At 36.4% G+C, this 20867-nt stretch overlaps 1 protein-coding gene and 1 pseudogene across 4 annotated transcripts; both read right to left on the bottom strand.

The window, feature by feature from the left end:
• Nucleotides 1-266: 266 nt before the first annotated feature.
• Nucleotides 267-19544, bottom strand: GEMIN2 (gem nuclear organelle associated protein 2). Of its 4 annotated transcripts, XM_043556034.1 has the most exons (10): nt 19366-19544; nt 18925-19009; nt 16835-16924; nt 16493-16552; nt 13798-13911; nt 11864-11908; nt 10232-10300; nt 5832-5942; nt 2792-2850; nt 267-656 (listed from the first exon to the last, which is right to left on the bottom strand). In XM_043556034.1, the coding sequence occupies exons 1-10, from the start codon at nt 19500-19502 to the stop codon at nt 617-619; spliced, it is 810 nt and encodes a 269-aa protein (XP_043411969.1). In that variant the 5' UTR covers nt 19503-19544; the 3' UTR covers nt 267-616. The 4 variants fall into 4 exon arrangements, with proteins under 4 accessions (XP_043411969.1, XP_043411971.1, XP_043411970.1 ...); XM_043556036.1 differs by lacking the exon at nt 5832-5942; XM_043556035.1 differs by lacking the exon at nt 11864-11908 and having other exon boundaries at nt 19366-19526.
• On the bottom strand, nt 13415-13526 carry LOC122469651 (annotated as a pseudogene).
• Nucleotides 19545-20867: the final 1323 nt, after the last annotated feature.

Below are 20867 nucleotides of genomic sequence, written 5' to 3'. Positions count from 1 at the left end.
TCTAATAGTAAGGACATTTATCCATTATCTTTTGTCAAGAGTCAAACAAGATTTTTTTTTTTAATGTTTATTTATTTTGAGAGAGAAATAGGAAGGAGTGGCAGAGAGAGGAAGAAAGAGAATCCCAAGCAGGCTCTATAATGTCAGTGCATAGCCCAATGTGGGGCTTGATCACACCAACTGTGAGGTCACGACCTGAGCCAAAACCAAGAGTTGGACTCAACCGACTGAGCCATCCAGGTGCCCCAAAAAACACATTTACAAGAAAAGTTCATGTGTATATATGTAAAAACACAATGAAACAGCTCCTCTGTACAATTTCACCATACAGTTTCTGTACAGGATGCTTCACCAATAAATGGCACTCAATTTGTTTTAAAAGCATGTGATTACAGAAAACTGTTTAAACTATTCATCAAAAACTCGCTGGGATTTTCCAAAGATACTTTGGATATTCAAAGCAATGCAATTTATCTTCTGAATATCAAGTTGAGATGCACAGGTTAAGATGAAGATCCTTCAAATAGTGCTGAAGATACTTGAGTTGTCACTGTATATCCTCAGACTCAGGCTGCCTTCATCACCAGTATCTTCCATTCCTGAGAGATCAACTCCATCAAGATGGTTCATCAGCTAAATCACGTTGGTCAAAATACCTAATAAAGAATTTAACGTACGTTTAAAAAATGTTAATAGCACTATTTGTAATAGCAAAACACCACAAATAACCCAAATATCCATCAATAAGGGCACTGGTTGAATAAATAACAGTACATCAACACAGTGGAAGACTATGAGGCTTCTGTACAGAAGGAATGAGGAAAATACCTACACTGCTATAGTGCAGTTTCTAGGATTTAATAAGTGAAAAAAAAAAAGCAAGGTACAGAACAGTATGTTTAGTATGCTACATTTGTGAGTATGTGTACAAATGCAGATATATTTATATATACTTGCTTATACTTTTAAAAAGAAACAATGAACGATAAACCAAAAATTTATAATAAAATGGAAAACTAAGGGGGAGAAAGGCTAAAGACGATAAAGGTGAATTCTAAAATATTTCAAATGTATCTTGAATTAAAATTTTAACTTTGGAATAATGTAAGTATTTTATGTAATTATAAAACAAGATAAAAAATAATCAAATGAAACAAAATTGCAGTAGAATGAAATATTTTTTACCTTCACTGGTAATTAAACACAAGTAAATAAAAATAATTTACATCTTTTTATTATGAAAATGGAAATATTTATATTAATTGAAAATGCCCAGTGTTGAATAGGAGATGGGCGGTCTCACTGACACTTTCTGGGAATACAGAAAGGTATGAGTTTCTGGAAGGGAAACTATTAATAAATATCTGTTTTATTTTTTTTTTAATTTTTTTTTTCAACGTTTATTTATTTTTGTGACAGAGAGAGACAGAGCATGAATGGGGGAGGGGCAGAGAGAGAGAGGGAGACACAGAATCGGAAACAGGCTCCAGGCTCTGAGCCATCAGCCCAGAGCCTGACGCGGGGCTCGAACTCACGGACCGCGGGGCACGAACTCACGGACCGCGAGATCGTGACCTGGCTGAAGTCGGACGCTTAACCGACTGCGCCACCCAGGCGCCCCAATAAATATCTGTTTTAAAACTACATGCCTGGGTGGCTCAGTCAGTTAAGCATCTGACTCTTGATTTCTGCTCAGGTCATGATCTCACGGGTTGAGTTCAAGACCCACATTGGGCTCCATGCTGACAGTGCAGAGCCTGCTTAGGTTTCTCTTTCTCCCCTCTGCCCCCCCACCTCAAAATAAATAAATAAATAAACTTAAAAAAAAAAGTACATGCATAAATAAATAAAACTACATGGCATGCCTTTCAACTTACTTCTAGGAGTTTGCCTTCAGGAAATAATAGGATCTTCACTGAAGCATTACTTACAGAGAAAAACTAGAATTATAGGGAATTGTGGGGCACCTGGGTGGGTCAGTCGGCTGAGCGTCTGATTTCAGCTCAGGTCATGATCTCATGGTTTGTGAGTTTAAGCCCCACATCAGGCTCTGTGCTGACAGCTCAGAGCCTGGAGGCTGCTTTGGATTCTCTGTCTCCCTCTTTCTGCCCCTTCCCCACTCACACTCCGTCTGTCCCTCAAAAATAAATAAACATTAAAAAAAAATTTTTAAAAATAGGGAATTGCGATACATATAATATTGTTTCTTTACGCCTTAATTTACTCTGCTTGAAAATGAAAACAATAGGGGCGCCTGGGTGGCGCAGTCGGTTAAGCGTCCGACTTCAGCCAGGTCATGATCTCGCAGTCCGTGAGTTCGAGCCCCGCGTCGGGCTCTGGGCTGATGGCTCAGAGCCTGGAGCCTGTTTCCGATACTGTGTCTCCCTCTCTCTCTGCCCCTCCCCCGTTCATGCTGTGTCTCTCTCTGTCCCAAAAATAAATAAACGTTGAAAAAAAAAATTAAAAAAAAAAAAAAGAAAAGAAAATGAAAAAATAGGGGCGCCTGGGTGGCTCAGTCAGTTAAGTGGCCGACTTCGGCTGAGGTCATGATCTCGCGGTCTGTGAGTTCGAGCCCCGTGTCGGGCTCTGTGCTGACAGCTCAGAGCCTGGAGCCTGTTTCAGATTCTGTGTCTCCCTCTCTCTGACCCTCCCCCGTTCATGCTCTGTCTCTCTCTGTCTCAAAAATAAATGTTAAAAAAAAAAAGAAAATTAAAAAAAAAAAAAAAGAAAATGAAAACAATAGTCTCCATTAATAACACTATTATAAAGCAAGGAGCCAAGGGTTACTTACCTGCTAACCAGGCAGATTAATAAATTCAAAGCAGGAACCCGCTCATCATCTTTGCTGTCCTAAAGGGAAAAAAACAGAAAAATGTAGAGTTCTCCCTAATATTTCTGAAGCAAATTTGCTCTTAAGATGTAAAACATGAAAAATTTATTAGATAATAGTAATAATCACACGGCAATAGAAAACCTCAAAGAAAAAGGATAAAACTATAGAATTAATAACCCTTGAGGAACATCTAACATGATCTTTTGAAAAAAGATCCTCAACAGGGAAAAGAAACAGTTGAAGGCTCAAAGGAGAATAACTTGGGAGAGAGATCTTTTCTTGTTCCAAGTAGAGGAGCAAAAAAAAAAAAGGAGCCTATATCCTAACTAGACAGTAGTGAAAAAATTTATATAAAAATGTGTTAAAGAGCTTACAACTGAGGAGTGAAATCCTGGCTTCTAAATTTAAAAAAAATATATTTTTTTAATGTTTATTTATTTTTGAGAGAGAGAGAGAAACAGAGTGTGAGCCGGGGAGGGACAGAGAGAGAGGGAGACATAGAATCTGAAGCAGGCTCCAGGCTCTGAGCTGTCAGCACAGAGCCTGACGCAGGGCTCGAACCCAAGAACTGTGAGATCATGACCTGAGCCGAAGTCAGACGCTTAACCACTGAGTCACCCAGGCACCCCTTCTAAATTAAGACATACCAGAGGGGCATCTACGTGGCTCCATTGGTTGAGCATCCGACTTTGGCTCAGGTCGTGATCTCATGGTTTGTGAGTTCAAGCCCCATGTCGGGCTCTGTACTGACAGCTCAGAGCCTGGAGCCTGCTTCAGATTCTGTGTCCCCCTCTCTCTGCCCCTCCCCCACTCGTGTTCTGTCTCAGTGTCTCAAAAATAAATAAATAAATGTTTAAAAAATAACAGACATACCAGAAACCAGTTCAGGTAAGGGTTCTCAATTGTAATGAAGGTAGTTGCTGAACTGTATGTTTTATAAAGTGGTCTTACAGAGTATAAAATTTATTCATTCATTCATTCTTCATTTTAAGAATTTTTAAAATTACTTTTTTAAAGTTTATTTTGGAGAGCTTGTGTGTGCACGAGCAGGAAAAAACATGGAGAGAGAGGGAGAGAGTCCCAAGTAGGCCCTGTGTTGACAGTGCAGAGCCCCATGTGGGGTTTGATCCACAAACCATGGTGAGATCATGACCTGAGCAGAAATCAAGAGTCACTTAACTGACTGAGCCATCCAGGCACCCCAAGATTTTATTTTGTTAAAGTAATCTCCACACCCAACGTAGGGGCTTGAACTAACGACCCCACAATCAAGGGTCACATGGCCTGCCAACTGAGCCAGCCAGGCGCCCTTGATATTTATTTTTATACATTTCAAGATATAGTCACAATAACCTATTGAGTAATGTTGTAACAGACATATCCCATGTTAATTCAAACTCAGGACAAACTTCCATGGTGTTAGTGTACTCAACTCTATGTGTCAAGTGCTATATGGAACAAGCTAAATAAAACCTACTACTTGCTAATAGCACAGAAGATGAAATATCTGTATTAACTTTAATCAAAGGAAAAATGTGCTAAGTGCCCATAAAAAAGATACAAAGTATACTGGGAAAATAGAGGATACAGAGATTCTTCTTAATTGTTAGGATCAGGGAAAGTATCATAGAAAGTAGTGGAATATGAGGTGGCCTGGGTAGCTCAGCTGGTTAAGCGTATGACTTCGGCTCAGGTCATGATCTCAAGGTTTATGAGTTTTAGCCCTGCACTATTAGTGCAGAGCCTGCTTGGGATTCTCCCTTTCTCTCTGCACCTCCCCAGCTTGCACTCTCTCTCTCTCAAAATAAATCGATAAAAACTTTAAAAAAAGTAGTAGAATATGAGCCAGATTGTAAAAAGTAAATGGTATTTAGATGCAGAACTAGAAGCCTGAAAAGGCACTTCTGTAGAGGAAATAAATTCTAGGAACAAAACATGGGAAATATTTACTGAGTATTAGTAGCAAGTACATTTGGCTTGGAGTACAGGCCATATAAGTTAGTTTGGGCCATAGCATGGATGTTTAATAAAAATATTTTGGAGTAGTCAGTGGAGAACAAGTATACATTTTGTGGAAGGGAAAGAAGGGATGAAAGAAAAAATTACAAATGGGCTTAATCCAGCATAAAATTTATTTATAATGCTGCAGGCATGAGTTAGTTAAGCATCTGACTGGAGAAATTCAAAATAATCATTTTGTCAGAGACTGTTAGTTGACCATTCCAGCTTGTGTCCCCTTACTATTTAGCAAATGAAGCTCAGTTTTAGCTAAGGACACTGCCACCAGCTAAAAGTAAACATTTCCCACAGTTCCTTATGGCCATGTGACTAAATTTTGGCTAAATGAGCTATATAGCCAGATGTGCTTGTGGAACCTCTGGGAAACTTTATTAGAGGATACCTTTTCTTCTTTCTAGCTTTCTAAAAGCGAATAATATAGTGGCTGAAGCTCCAGCAGCTGTCCTGGATCATGAGGTGAGCTTGAAGATGGAAGCCACGAAGCAGAACTGAAAGGCCTGGGTTACTGCCATCTTAGATCTGATCTATCCACTTGTAGACTTTCCTTATTTAAATTTTTCTTTTTCTTTAAGTAGGCTCCACACAGAGCCCAATTTGGGGCTTGAACTCATGACCATGAGATCAAGCCTAGGTGGTAGACAATTAACTGATTGAGCTACCCAGGAACCCCTTAATATTTATTTCTTTTAAACTTGATTTAAGTCATCTCTACACTCAATGTGGGGCTTGAATGATAACCCAGAGATCAAGTCACATGCTCTTCAGACTAAGCCAGCCAGGCACCCCCAGACTTCTTTTATCTGAGAAAAAAAACAGTTCCATTTTGTTTAACCTGTTATTTTAGGCCTATTTTTATTATGTGCCTAAATCTAACCTCCACTAATAAAATATTCCACATTTTCCTATTTCAATGGGATCCTTTTTATCACCATATAAATTGAAAAGTGCTTTCAATTTGAAATAGTAAGTTGTAACTTACCACTAAGAGTCTTACTTCAGAGCACCTTCTTGCAAGCTGCCGAATCAGTGAATGAGCCTCAGGTAATAAAGGTTTTTCAAGACAAGCCAATAAAGCATAAAGCCACCTTCCCTAAACAGGATTTTAAAAGATAGTAAGTAGCAAATACTACACTATAAGTTTAACTTAAAAATGTCCAATGTTGTGTCTGGTTATTTGCTATGGATAACTTTATGTAACATTTAACTGTATTATGTTTGGATACAGACAACAAAGGATCATCTAGACAGCCAGCTGATCTCTTTTGTATCCTCTTACTAGAAACACAGAACATCAGACACTTCAAAATACCCTTAGCCCTAAAGAGTTCATTTCAGAGGTTCTTACTATAAATGAAGTCCTAAATCATGACCAGAAAACTACATTAAGAAGTGTGTAAGTCCATGCAAAAATTAAGATACATTTTTTCCTCTTCCGTCCATAGACAGATACATGAATAATTTTATAATTTTATAACTCTGTCCCCTGTGTCTATACAAAGGAACTATACTCTAGATGAAATAATGTTTTGATACTTCTATACTTCTATTAAGTACCATGGCAAATGAAATCTATCCCCATCCTCTTTTAAAATGGTTTTTTTCAGACTACTAAAAATAAATAAAATAAAATAGGTTTTTTTTTCTTTTCAATTACAAAAGGAATATATACTTAATGCAGAAAAACTGAAGAATACAAAAAGCACAAACAAATAAACCTGCAATCCCACCATTCAGATAAAATTTTTGCTAAAACTTAAAAAATGTTCATCTTTTTCCTATTTACACATACAACTTTTAAAAGATAAAGTTTTATCATTATTGTAACATTAATAGTGGGGTAATAACATTTTGTTACCATCTCTTTTACTTGCAATACATAATAAATATCTCCCAAAATTGTTAAATGGGATTAACGAGGGAGTGTTATTAATCTCAACATAGCACTTATATAAATACTCTTTAACCAAGTACTTATCATACTTTCCTATCATAGCTGGTTTATTCTTTCTTTCCCCCAAACTCTGTGAGGTTATAATGATAGATATTATACCCCCAGGACTCAGTCTAGAGTTGGAACACAACAGGAGCTTAATTAAAATATGTGTGAAATGAATGTTCCATTTTGGATGCACCAAAACTTACTTAGCCAATTTCCTATTATTGAGCACTTAAGAGGTTTAATTTGTTGCTGTTATATAAAAAATAGTGTGATAAATATCCCTAAAATAAGTTTTAGAGCATTTCTCATTGATTTCTTGGGCTAAATTCCTAGAAATAAAATGGTGGTATCAAAGCGTATGTATGTTCATAAAGGTTTCTGAGATATAACCACTAAATTTTACTCTATAAAAGATGTATCCAATTATATTTCTACCAGCAGTGTATATGACAGAGTTTAATCTGAGCAATACATCACTTTGGAGAAACGTAAAGAATATTAGAACAACGGTTACATAGCAATTTATGCAACAAAAGTAAATTAGCTCCTCAAGCAACCCCAAAATCAATAAAACTTTTTCCTAAACAAAAGATTCACATCTAGGTTTTTTTAAATAAATAGTAAGTGGAATTCTCTTCTGTATCAAAAAAGCTATTGTACATTTAAACTTGACTCACATGTTCAGCACCACATTTACTATATATAGCTGGCATTCAGGTATTCAAATGGTGCTTAAACCTCTGATTGTCTAAGATTTATACTGAGAGGTTCCTTTTTTCAAAGGTCAGCAAACAGTGAGCACACTGTGGCAATACTAAAACATAAAACCCACCACAAAATAGCAAAAAATTTTCCTTAATACTTTTATATTTGGATGAAAAATGAGGCTGTATTTCTCAAAAAAATATTAAAGTAATCCCAAGTACAGAAATTTTCAAAAAGAGTTCCATTTTCCTTTTGTTAGTATATGATAAGCAAACTTCATGATCTAGGTTTTTACTTTAAACACTGATATTCTCAATAGGAGTGTTCTGATGGTATGGTTACTTGGATACAGAAATTGAACACTGTTGATTTAAGAGACAGTTACTCAAAGTTAGATTCAAAGGATTAACTAGGTTACAAGTTAGTAAAGCAGTTGTCATTGGTTCAGAAACACTTCGATGGTTCCTCTGGCAAATACAGTTACTTTTTGGTAATATGCTTTCACTAGTTAATAGGAAAAGCCAAACTTACCACCCTCTTCAGTGAGTAATCTTTAGAAGTTAAAAAAAAAAAAAAATCAAAAAAAATCTTACAGCACAGAGTTAAAAAAATAAAAGGAAGAGAAGGAAAACAGGTCATGTAATACTGCTAAAAGGTCACTATCAGACAGAAAGAATTGATACAGAATTTAGAGTTCAATACACAGATGCCAATGAACAAGTAACACGAATATGAACAAAGTTTTCTATTGAAGGTATAGCTAATATACTAATGCATGGAAAAAATATTGTTTCACTGACACTGAAAGAAATATAAATTGTCTTTAATTTGAAATACTACTATAAATTCACTCAATTTGAAAACAGAAATTATAAAATGTTAGATTGAACCATACTGAATTACTGATAATCAAATGTTTTTAAATTACAGAAATAGCAATTGCATATGGCTCCAGAAAAATAGAGTTGCAGGGAAAAGAAATAAGAATCCTTTGCTGATGGCATTCTTAACTAGCTCATTCCTTTTGGAAAGCAATCTGGGAGAGTATTACAAATGCTTATAAAACCTTGACCCAATAATTATATTCTAGCAATATCCTAAGAAATTGACAATTAAAATGAAATTAATATAAATGTTTATAATTTAGTCATGATTGTAAAATATAAGGAAGAACTCAAATGATCATAATGAGAGAATCAAAGTAAACTATAAGGCATTAAGACAATGGAAATTATGTGAATTATATTATCATACGGAAACATATATATGTAATATGAGCTAAAAATTCCAGAATAATACGTTAATTATACTATGTAAAAGACATGTTTGAGCACTGAATCAGAAACAGTGATTTATTTTTTTAATTTTTGTTTATTTTTAATTAAAAACATTTTTTAAATGCTTTTATTTATTTTTGAGAGAGAAGGACAAAGCCCGAGTTAGGGAGGAGCAGAAAGAGTGGGAGACACAGAATTGGAAGCAGGCTCCAGGCTCTGAGCTGTCAGCACAGAGGCAATTTGGGGCTCAAACTCATAAACCGTGAGATCATGACCTGAGCGAAAGTCGGACGCTTAACCAACTGAGCCACACAGGTGCCCCAACAGTGACTGATTTTGATTTATTTTTTAGAAGCAGTGATTTTAAACATTGTTTTCCCCTTAAGAAAAGTACATGTAACATAGCAGAGACTTAAAAGAATAAAATACAAAAACAAAAAATGAAAATCTAGTGATAAAGGATATCACCATCATACTTACGTAAGAGCCTTATCTAAGCCAGTTGGCTGAATGGCAAGCTTAGAAATTTGTACACTATATAATGTTGGTTTATCTGTTTCTCCCAGACAGATTCTAAACTTCTGGAGGGCAAAGATTATATCTTATGCTTTGACAGGGAGCTTTGGAGCCTCAGGTACACTCTTTTACAAATATCTTTAACTATAAAAAATACATGTTTCTAAAAATCAAATCTAGCTTCAAAGGACAATAAAATTTCTTACTAGGGGATTAATGCAGATAATTCATTTATATAATGCCCATCAAACTGACCCCGTTTTTGAAGGTGAAAAATGAGCTGTGAATATAAAACTATAAAGTAGAGGGGCCATTGAAGCGTAGTTGCTAAGAGTATAGCCAGACTGCTGGGGTGTGAATCTCTGTTCTGCCAGTTATGAGATGTGTGATCTTAACCAAGTTACTGAATCCTTATGTGCTCCAGTTTCCTTATCTGTAAAATGCAAATAACAGCTCATAGGTTACTGGAGGACTCAAGGAGTCACTATATTCAAAGTTCTTAGAGTAATGCCTGGCACATAGTGCTTGGTATTATTGTTGGCATTTACTATTCTTTTGTGGATTGGATTTCAAAGCCATTTGAGAAAATGTATTTCAAACTTTGTTAAGCCAGTCAAAATGGGACCTCCAGACTGGATGCCAGTTTGTGACTGTTTGTTACTACACTGCCATGAGAGATGTTGCTTCTCTCAGGATATAAATCAACTCTTTAGTTGACTTTTTCTAAGGCAAGTCTTTTTCAACAAAAGAAGTAGCATGTTGATTTGCATGCTAGCATAAATTACTAATTTCAGTGCAAACAAACATAGTTTACATCATACACATAATTATACACAGGTATGATACATAAACCTATACATAAACATGTTAGTCATATCTCATATATGAAATAAGTATGTATAATTTTGTCTGCATTATTAAAATAAAAAGAAGCAATACTACCAATTCTGGAGTAAAGTCTCTTTCTCCAAACCAATTACTCAGATATTCCAAGACACTAGTTACTGTTGCCTAAAAAAAGGAGAAAGGGGAAGTGGAAGAAATGAATTAGTAATAAAACAAAGACAAGCTCAACATGGGTTTCATTAAATTTAGTTAGAAAACAACTCTGATATTTAAAATGGTCCCATTCTTTAGACTTCCAGAGAAAATTATGACTGTAGTTAGTAATTGGTTAGGTGGCTCACTCAGTGAGAAGACTTTTTAGACAAATATTCTTATATACTTTCAAGTATCAATATCTTGGTTTAAATCCTAGGATTTAGTTTGTAACTACGATTTATTTTTATTTTTATTTTTTTTTTTTTAATTTTTTTTTCAACGTTTATTTATTTTTGGGACAGAGAGAGACAGAGCATGAACGGGGGAGGGGCAGAGAGAGAGGGAGACACAGAATCGGAAACAGGCTCCAGGCTCTGAGCCATCAGCCCAGAGCCTGACACGGGGCTCGAACTCCCGGACTGCGAGATCGTGACCTGGCTGAAGTCGGACGCCTAACCGACTGCGCCACCCAGGCGCCCCTGTAACTACGATTTAGTTTACAAATACTCAAAAAATTCCATGTGCTCTTAAAAAAAATCTTTGCATAAATACCTTCAAGTTATTTTCATTAAGTCAAAGTAAAAATATAAAAAAAAAAGTTACTGTGGAGAAAGATCTGTTTTAAAGCTATATAGACAGAATTTATTAAACTGTTGAAAATATTCTCTCGCTTATTCAAGTATAGTTGGACACTGAGAATGACTACTACAGCATTTAATGCAAATGATCAAGTAAGTGAAACTGTTAGCCAGTATATGATTTACAATAGCGTATGACCCTTAAAAAAATTTATCTTCCAAGGGCACCTAGTGCTATGTGAAGGCAAAACAATCAAAATTTTTACTTGCTCTTTAAGTAGGTAATAGAATTCCTCATCCTAAAAGACTGAAGAACCAAAGTCCATTTTTCTCCCCTTTTGTCTAAGAAATTATTTTATTCTTTTTCTTTTTAATTTTTTTTTTAATGCTTAATTTTGAGAGGTAAAGAGAGACAGACCTTAAGCAGGGGAGGGGCAGAAAGAAGGAGACAGAATCCGAGGCAGACTCCAGGCTCTAAGCTGTCAACACAGAGCCCAATGTTGGGCTTGAACTCACTAACTGCTAGATCATGACATGAGCCGAAGTCAGAGGCTTAATCAACTGAGCCACCCAGGCGCCACTGTGTATTTCATAGCAATTTCACCTTCATTTTACTTCAAATCCCAAAATCTAAGACTTATAACTGAAATGTACACAATTGAATAGTTTAGCAAAATGATTTAGCATGAGCTCTGGAATTAGGTCAAACTGGGATTGAATCCCAGTGTTGCCATTAAATTTTGCTGAAAAACCATCTCCAATTCTGTTTCCTAATCCATAAAAGTTGGATATTAATAATAACTCCCCATAAAGGGTTATATTGGTGATTAAATAAGAACTGTTAAAGAGTTTAGGACAGGATCTTACATATTGTAAGTGTTCAATAAATATATTCATAATACTTTCATACACATTGGAAATAAAAGAATAAATACATCCTTATTATGGATTTTACCTGATTCATTCTGCTAACAATACTAAGCAAGGGAGGAAAACCAATCTGAAAGAAAAATGAGACTGAAATTTACTAAATGGTATTATAAAGGAGGTATTGAAAATGTTTTTCAATTTGACTACATAAATTTAAAGATAATGATTTTAGTAATTAAAATGTTAAAGTATGAAATTTCTTAAAATGATAATATGAAAAATTGATACTATGACAATAACATGTTGTATACACTTTTTCAAAACCTTCAGCTAAAGCTAACATTTTAGGAATTAAAGGTACTTGACTTAGAGTGATTTTTTTTCAAACCTAATCTGATTCAGTTAAAAAAGTACGCTGAAGTTTAATGCTGGGATCCCTCATTATGAAAACAGCACTGATTTCTGAGAAAGTTAAGAGGATATGCATTAACTCTGTGTCCTTAAATGGTTCTTTCACATGATGTATTTTACTTGTATATATAAGTAAAATAAATACAATAAATTTTAATAAGTTTTAATTGTCAAATTAAAATACATTTTGAAATGTAACATACATTACGGATATTACCCAGAACAACAATAGATTGTGTAAGAAACAGTGTCAAGATAGCTAGCTTATAGATCTGAATTTACTTATACCCCTACCACCATGTGTAAGAGTGCCTATTTTCCCAACCCTTGTTGACACAGATTATCAAATTTCCTTTGTCAACGTTAGCTGGAAAATAGCAGCTCAGTGGACTTATATTTCTATTACAAGTGAATGCGGGCATCTTCTCATGTAACAGAAATTCATATTTTTCTTTCTGTGAGCTACTTATATCCTTTGCCTTTTCTGTTTTAATTGGGTTCTTGATCTTTTCATGATTTTTGGAGATTTTACATTTTTTGGACCAATTAGTTTTTGTTGTTTTGTGAAGTGTTGTTAACACTTCATCTCCAGAATATGAAATCTACTAAGTATTTTTTTTAGGTTTATTTATTTGTTTTGAGAGAGAAAAAAAGAGTGCACGCATGCAAGTCGGGGAAGAATAGAGAGAAAGGGGGAGAGAAAGAATCCCAAGCAGTCTTCCCACTGTCAGGGCAGAGCCTGATGCAGGACTCAAACTCAGGAACCGTGAGATCATGACCTGAGCCACAACCAAGAGTCAAGAGTTGGATGCTTAACCAGTCAAGCCTCTCAGGTGCCCCTGAAATCTACTAAGCATTTTTAAGCATCTGTGTCATGTTTTCCTTTGTTTCCCTGACGACTCAAAACTCATAACTCAGGCTACAAAAAAAGCCCTGGGGGCACCTGAGCAGCTCAAGCATCCGACTTCCACTCAGGTCGTGATCTCACAGTTCTGAGTTTCAGCCCCGCATTGGGCCTTGCACTGAAAGCACAGAGCCCACTTTAGATCCTGTCTCCTCTCTTTGCCCCTCCGTTGCTTGCACGCATGTGCACATGTGCGTGGTTCTCTCTCAAAAATAAAAATAAACATTAAAAAGAAAAAACAAAAACCCTGAATTTTATTTAACTCACAAAATTATCACATAGCTAAAACCTAAGAGATAAGAAGCCCACCTAAGAAAGGTCACAGTACACTGTTTCAAAAACTGGGCTGCACATTTTTGGGAAAAGTTTTCAATTAGCAATAATCGCGCCTCGGATAAACCTCATTGGCTACGATACTCCACTGTGCAAAGCTGGGCTGCACATTTTTAAGTTAAAGAGCCACTTAACTAAGTCATAGGTTGGCAAACATTTTCTGTAAAGAGGCAAACAGTAAGTATTTTAGGCTTTGCAGGCCACACACGGTCTCAGTCGCTTAGTATTATAAAAAACAGTCGTAGCTCATTGGCTGCACAAAAACGGGTTGCAGACTAGATTTGGCCTAGGCTGTAGTTTGTGAAGTCTTTATGTTAAATTACACACCAAAATTAGAACACTTTTGTTTTGTTTATCCACATATCACCTACTTGTACATAATCGATTCCAGGACCTTCACTTGTAGCTGGTCCCACAGCCCCTTCAGCACATAACCTTTCACCCAGACAAAATTTTTTCCAGCCTTCTTCATCTTCAGACTTTGGCTAAAAGAAAAAGAAAAAAAAAAAAAAAAGGAATTTACTTATTTCTATGTATTTTTCTTTTACTGAATAGTAAAAAAAGAAGTGAGGTCCTCTGTATTCCCACAACTTCAACACAAAGATATGGTACCTGTTATGGGCTGAATTTTGTCTCACCAAAATTCGTATGTTGAAGCCCTAACTTCCAGTATCTTAGACTGTGACTGTATCTGGAGACAGGACCTTTATAATGGATTATATTAAAATCAGGTTTTTAGGGTGGGCTTTCATCCAATCTGACTACTGTCCTTATAAGAGGAAATTCAGAGGCACTAGAGATGCTTGTGCACATAGGAAAGACCATGTGAGGACACGGTGAGAAGACGGCCATCTGCAAGGCAGAGAGGCCTCAAGAGGAGTCAAACCTACTAACACCTTGATCTGAGACTTCACAGTCTATAGAGCTGTGAGAAAATAAATTACTGTTTGTTAAAACACCCAATCTGTAGTATTTTGTTATGGCAGCTCTAGCAAACTAATACAGTGCCCAAGTGTTACATATTACGTGGGACATGTCTAGTTTGGATCACACTTTAGTGGACACTAACAAACAAGAGTAGGCTCAGAAAAGGGTGATAAAGATGGTAACTGGTATGGAAAAAAACACACTAAGAATGTTTATAAGAACAAAGGATGTTTATACCAGGGAAAGAGACAGGATGACGTACTTCACATACCTGGAAGGGCAGTTCAGTCAAAGAAAGAATAGGTTTATACTACACCATCAAATGTAGGACCAGTGGGGAGAGGCATTCGGCTCAATGTAACCACATTAAGAAACAATTTTTATTTGTACATATCAACTTGCACATTACTTTGCATAGGTACAGTTTTTCCCCCTGAGGATAAATAGCTTTCATTAGAGTCTCAGGACAGATATGAGACCCCGAAAAGGTCTATTGTACTAAAACAATGTATTTGCCCTTTCCATTATTCCATTAGGTCAGAGACTATTTCTGCTTCAGGTAACACTGAATAATTCCTGGATTATTAACTACAGCAGGTACTTTATAATAAATGATTGAATAGATCAATAAATGTTTATATTTACATAGTTGCTTTAAATGTCAGAATGCTTTAGACATTTTTCATTTCATTATTTACGTAACGATTACTTTTGCCATGATGAACATGTTATTGCTATTAATATTCCACTGTTTTGATGGACCAGAATTTATTCAATCAATTATGTTAGGTCATTTACATTTTTGACAAAATTATGTTGTCATAATGTTACTGATGCAGCTTCTTTTTTTTTTTTTTTTTTTTTTTTAATTTTTTTTTTTCAACGTTTATTTATTTTTGGGACAGAGAGAGACAGAGCATGAACAGGGGAGGGGCAGAGACAGAGGGAGACACAGAATCGAAACAGGCTCCAGGCTCCGAGCCATCAGCCCAGAGCCCGACGCGGGGCTCGAACTCACGGACCATGAGATCGTGACCTGGCTGAAGTCGGACGCTTAACCGACTGCGCCACCCAGGCGCCCCTGCAGCTTCTTTTTCAATTAGTAAGCATGTACCCTAAAGTCCTGATGCTGAGCAAGAAAAAAAAAAATCTACTCATCTACCCTTCCTCCCCTACCCCCTTTTTACCAGGAGGCCTCACAACACAGCAAAAAGCTTTATAGCCAAACAAACTTCAATTTGAATTTCAGCTATCCCTTTTATGAGTTAAATGACTGTGGGCAAGTAACGTTAGTTCATTTCACACTTTTCCTAGAGCAGAGCTTTCAATTGGTATGGAGAAGAAAGTAGAGTCTATATAGTGAATCTCTCAGCTTTCAGCTGGTAGTCCAAGGCTATGCAAGCAGCCTCCTCCGTTTATCCCAATGTGTCACCACGTAAAAGACATTAGGAAGCACTGCCTATAGGAAGCTTCTAAAACCTGGAATCTACCAGCTACCTGAAACTGTGAGCAAAACTGTGTGCTGGGGCACACAATTTTCTCCTTTGAAGATAAATAACTTGCGTTTGATTCTCAGGAAGAACATGAGACTCCCTAAAACATTAAAAGTATTGTCCTGGAAAAATGTATCCATCTCTTCCCCAACTCCCCTTTTTATTCAGTAGTCCAGAGAGAACATATTTCCTGAAGAGTTTAAAATTATATCTAAGTTGATAAAGCACAGAAAATACTACTTTCTAGTATGCATGACGGGCTTTAGCAAAATGTCTGTGGTATGGCACCATTACCTCATTGAATCTTTTTGTAAATACTGAAAATATATTTATTTTCTTTCTTTAAAAAATATATTTATTTTCTAAAAAAGCAATGTCTAGAAGAACTCTTAAAATTTGTAGAGGCCTAACAATACCTATCCAAAGCCTCTCAAGATGCTGTGGATTAAAACTGTCATAAAATAACAGCTTGCATTACTGATTCTATATTTTTAAGACCACCAATATAATGGAATTGTTTCTATTAATGGTCAGTGAAAAGGAACAAAAATAATATAGGTTAAGTAGGTGAATCTTTAAAGAGTGGCAATAAATAGGAACCGTCTCAAATAGGTACACATTGTACAACTTAAAGAAACTTACATACCATGGTCACATTACTGTCCAACTGTTGTGATTTCCAGTGACTTCTATGTCTGATCACACTCTGAAGGAAGAAAAGTTAGACAAGTGATCTCCAGTGAATGGATAACTAAAAAGAAATCAGCTGTGCAACATTCTAACAATCCTGAAATTTGGAAAACATGTTTCAAACTGTATTATCTCTAATAATTATTATTTGGTAATTGATTCATAAATATTTTAACTTCATCCTTCAGAATAATGAATCTTATTTTTACAACTATGGTCTAAGAACAGAAATAAATCTTTATGGAGGAAGGGAGGGAGGGGAGAGAGGTTTAATTTGGTTTAAATAAAGTACACTTACTTGTCGAACAGATGAAAACTGTGCCACTTGTTGTTGTTGCCACTGAAGTGTGGGAGAATATCCTTCAGGAGCAGGCTGGCATCCTGAAAGCTAGAGATCAATTCATAAATACTACAGTAAATGTCAGTGGTATAAGTAGAATCTCATGCCTCTGTAAAGTAAAAGCAGAATCAAGATGAAGAGTAATAAAGTAGATGATGAAGACCATATAAGAAAAATACTATACTTTTTGCACATGCAAAACATAGGCCTTTCACTTTACTATTTATGTTCAAATTTAAACATTAGTAAATGGGGAGCCTGGGTGGTTCAGGCTATGATCTCATGGTTCCTGAGTTTGAGCCTGGAGCCTGGTTTGGATTCTGTGTCTCCCTTTCTTTCTGCCCCTCCCCGACTTGAGCGCACGCGCTCTCTCTCTCTCTCTCTCTCTCAAACAAACACACATTAAACATTAGGAAATGATCCTTGCATAGTCACTTCAATAAGAGCAATCTGGAATGGTTCATAGTTGAAGTTTCTAAACTAAGAAATATTATATGAGTCCTGAAGATATAATCTAGTCCTATCTTTCTATAATAACAAAACTGTTTGGGGCGCCTGGGTGGCTCAGTTGGTTAAGTGTCTGACTTTAGCTTAGGTCGTGATCTTACGGTTTGTGGGTTCAAGCCCCATATCAAGCTCTGTGCCGATAGCTCAGAGCCTGGAGCCTGATTCTGATTTTTTGTCTCCCTCTCTCTCTCTGCCCTTCCCCTGCTCTCCCTCTGTCTCTCTCTCAAAATAAATAAACGTTAAAAAAAAAAAAACATTAAAAAAAATAACAAAACTTTGGAAACAAATAGATACATCACAAATAAAGGATTTTGGTATGGGTAGAATGTTCTCAAATAATTTAAGACACTTGACTTTACAAGGGCTACTTCAGCTTCCTAAGACAGCACAACAGTTCAAAATTAATCACATACTGCCTTGAAATAAAACAGTACGGCCACTTTTTAAAAGCTAAGTATATAAGACCTTCTCTTCCATCAACTAAAAACTTATAAATAGGAATGATATGAAACATTACAGTATCTAAGTTAAAATTTCCTGATTATAAACATCAGATAAAGAAATTACTTAGAACATAAAAGGAAAAGGACTTATCACAATTTACAAACTGCTGCTTTCCTTTGACCTTAGGTTAAATAGTAAGTTCCCAAAGAGATCTTCTGTGACTACTTTATCTTGTTACTTATTGGTCATTATACATTTAATTTTCTTCATAGCAAGAGTCACAATATATAATTATTACTTTGCTTGTTTGCTCTCTGTCTTCCTCAGGAGAATGTAAACTCTGCTAGGGTAGGGATTTTTCTGTCTTATTCTCTGTTGTATTCCCAGTGAGTGGCACAACCTAGTTGCTTAATTAAAAAATATGCTGGATATGTGGTGCCTGGATGGCTCAGTCAGTTAAGCGTCTGACTCTTGATTTCAGCTCAGGTCATGATCTCGCAGTTCATGAGTTCAAGCCCCATATCAGGCGTGCTTGGGATTCTCTGTCTTCCTCTCTCTCTGCACCTCCCCTGCTTTCTCTCTCTCAAAATAAATAAATAAACACTTAAAAAAAATATTCTGGATAATATAAATGAAAAAAACATGTTCAAGGTGTTCAAGTAGTTAGAAAAATGTAAGAAACTTGAGTTTCTATTCTTAAAAAACAAAACCCAGTCAAATTCAAAACATGCAAACTATACTAAATAAGATTAAACACCAGTCCAAGAATAATTATGAAGACAACGGGAAAAGGTTCCCTAAAAATAAAGGATAGTGTAAGTAACCTATTTAAATAGTCCTTTAGGATTGGATCACCTCCTTAAAATATGATCAGTAAGTCTTCATGAATGCCAGGGTTACTGAAAACCTCTCTGGAAGCAGTAAATGCCAACTGTCCTTTTGGGGAAAAAGTACAAGTTAATGTCTAAAGTCACAGGGAGTAGTCAAATCTTACATATATCATCAGAGATACTGTGGGATACCATAGCATTGATCTTTCAATTCAGGCGGGGGCGGGGGCGGGGAGGAAGAATCCCCTGCTGGGTAATATAACTTACAGAAACATTCACACTTTGCTTCCTTTTCAACTTCTTTGGGTCAATTTGAGCTACCACAACATCTGGGCATTGAGCTGCTTCAATCCTACAAACAAGTAATAAATCCAAGAAATGTGATTACGGCTGTGCTTTGTTCATGTGTAGTAAAACAAGCGATCCATTTCTACAGTTCTTAACGAAATTAGAAAACAAAGTTCAGAATTGCAATTGAAGTACTAAACAATATATTTCTGAAATTAACTGGACTGAAAGCAAGGAATTTAAGAGCACCAAACTTGACACAGGTAAAACTCGCCCATATAAAGATATAATCAAGTGATCCTGATTCGACCCTACCTCGCCAGAGATTGGGGACGGCCACAGAGGCGGGGGCAGAGCGCTTTATCACATTTAGGGGGCAGAGAGGACGACCAGCCCACCCTCAAGGGTCAGATCACTCACTGGACCCGCCTCAAGTATTCCTGAGGCGTGCTCGGGGGTACGGAGGGATCAAAACTTTCTGTCAAGTCGCAGGGCTCCACTGGCAACAGCCGGGGCATCAACTCTTCCACTGCAGACTCTGCTGGTATCCACGCCATGGTTTTTAATCCAGCAGTCCCATCCGGCGCATGCGCCAAATTTAGGTCACGGCGCAGGCGCAGAAGTAGGCACCTTAGGCGCGGAGTTGAGGGAGGCAGGGCTTAGGGGGCGTAATTGTTCTTGAGGAAGCCTGCGGATTGTTCAGAGGTTAAGGTTTCGGTAGCGTAACGAAGACTGTGAATTTCGTTTCTTGCAAAGATGGTTCTGAAGTATTTCTTCGTGTTTCCCTTTGTTTTCTCTTATAAGGCGAGGGTAAAGACTGAGGATTATTAACCTTTATGCATCTGCAGTAATGAGGGATTCTTGAACTTTTTTGAGTTAACGAGCATGTTACTGTAATTACCATTTATTGAGTTCCAGATTCTTTTTTGTTTTAATTTTTTAAAACGTTTATTTATTTTGAGAGAGAGAGACAGACAGACAGACAGACAGAATCCGAAGCAGGCTCCAGGCTCTGAGCTGTCAGCACAGAGCCAGATACCCGGCTGGATCTCAGGAACCCCAAGATCGTGACCTGAAGTCCGATGCTCAACCGGCTGAGCCAGCCAGGCACCCCCAGATTCTTTTTTTTTTTTAATTGTCTTCAAGAAACTTTTTTCTTTCTTTCTTTCTTTCTTTCTTTCTTTCTTTCTTTCTTTCTTTCTTTCTTTCTTTCTTCCTTTCCTTCTTTCTCAGCTCTAGATTCTTAAACTCCTGGTAGACACGTCAACTATATTTACTCATGTAATTTTTACAGCAATCTTTTGAAGTAAGTGATATTATCCAGGTTTTGTAGGGGAGGAAATCAATGCAAAGAGGGGTTAAATACTACAACTGTGACTTTCTCCCGAAGAGAAAGAGCCATTTCCAACCCAGATTTATCTGATGCCAAATGAATGAATTAATTTTCCAGAGAAATTTCTTGTGTTTGGTTACTTGAAAGATCACTTTATATTTGTCTGAAATGAATGTTAGTCCTTGAGTAGCCATCACTTTCTTCTTTTTTTTTTTTTTTCTAGAAAGATCCCTTTGCTTAAATAAAAATAGTGAAAGGATAAAGCTAATGCCAATACTCAAAAGTTACCATGATTAATCTTAGAGCCAATCTGTGAGGTAGGTACTGTTATATCTCCATTTTATAGGTGAGGAAACAAGTCAGAAATGGATTAAGTAACTTGTGCTGGGTAACAAATTCCAAGAAACAATGAAAGTATTATATTTCATTCCTTCTAAACAAGCTCTGAGTGAATACAATTGACTTTTATTTTCTAAGATTTATGTTTATTTTTAAGGTTTTTTTTTTTTAAAGACTGCTGTTAGCTTGCAAGCAATTGATTTCTTCTTTTTTTAAATGTTTATTTATTTATGTTGAGAGAAAGAGTGCT

The sequence above is a fragment of the Prionailurus bengalensis genome, chromosome B3 (assembly GCF_016509475.1).
Source record: "Prionailurus bengalensis isolate Pbe53 chromosome B3, Fcat_Pben_1.1_paternal_pri, whole genome shotgun sequence".
Taxonomy (NCBI): Eukaryota; Metazoa; Chordata; class Mammalia; order Carnivora; family Felidae; genus Prionailurus; species Prionailurus bengalensis.
This window is presented reverse-complemented; position numbering and strand designations above follow the sequence as displayed.

Coding starts and splice junctions, on each gene's coding strand:
- GEMIN2 (XM_043556034.1), bottom strand. CDS start 19,502: ATGGCGTGGATACCAGCAGAGTCTGCAGTGGAAGAGTTGATGCCCCGG. Junction 16,553..16,834: donor AGTTTTCATCTGTTCGACAA/GTAAGTGTACTT, acceptor TTCTTCCTTCAG/AGTGTGATCAGACATAGAAG. Junction 13,912..16,492: donor TGGACAGTAATGTGACCATG/GTATGTAAGTTT, acceptor TTTTTCTTTTAG/CCAAAGTCTGAAGATGAAGA.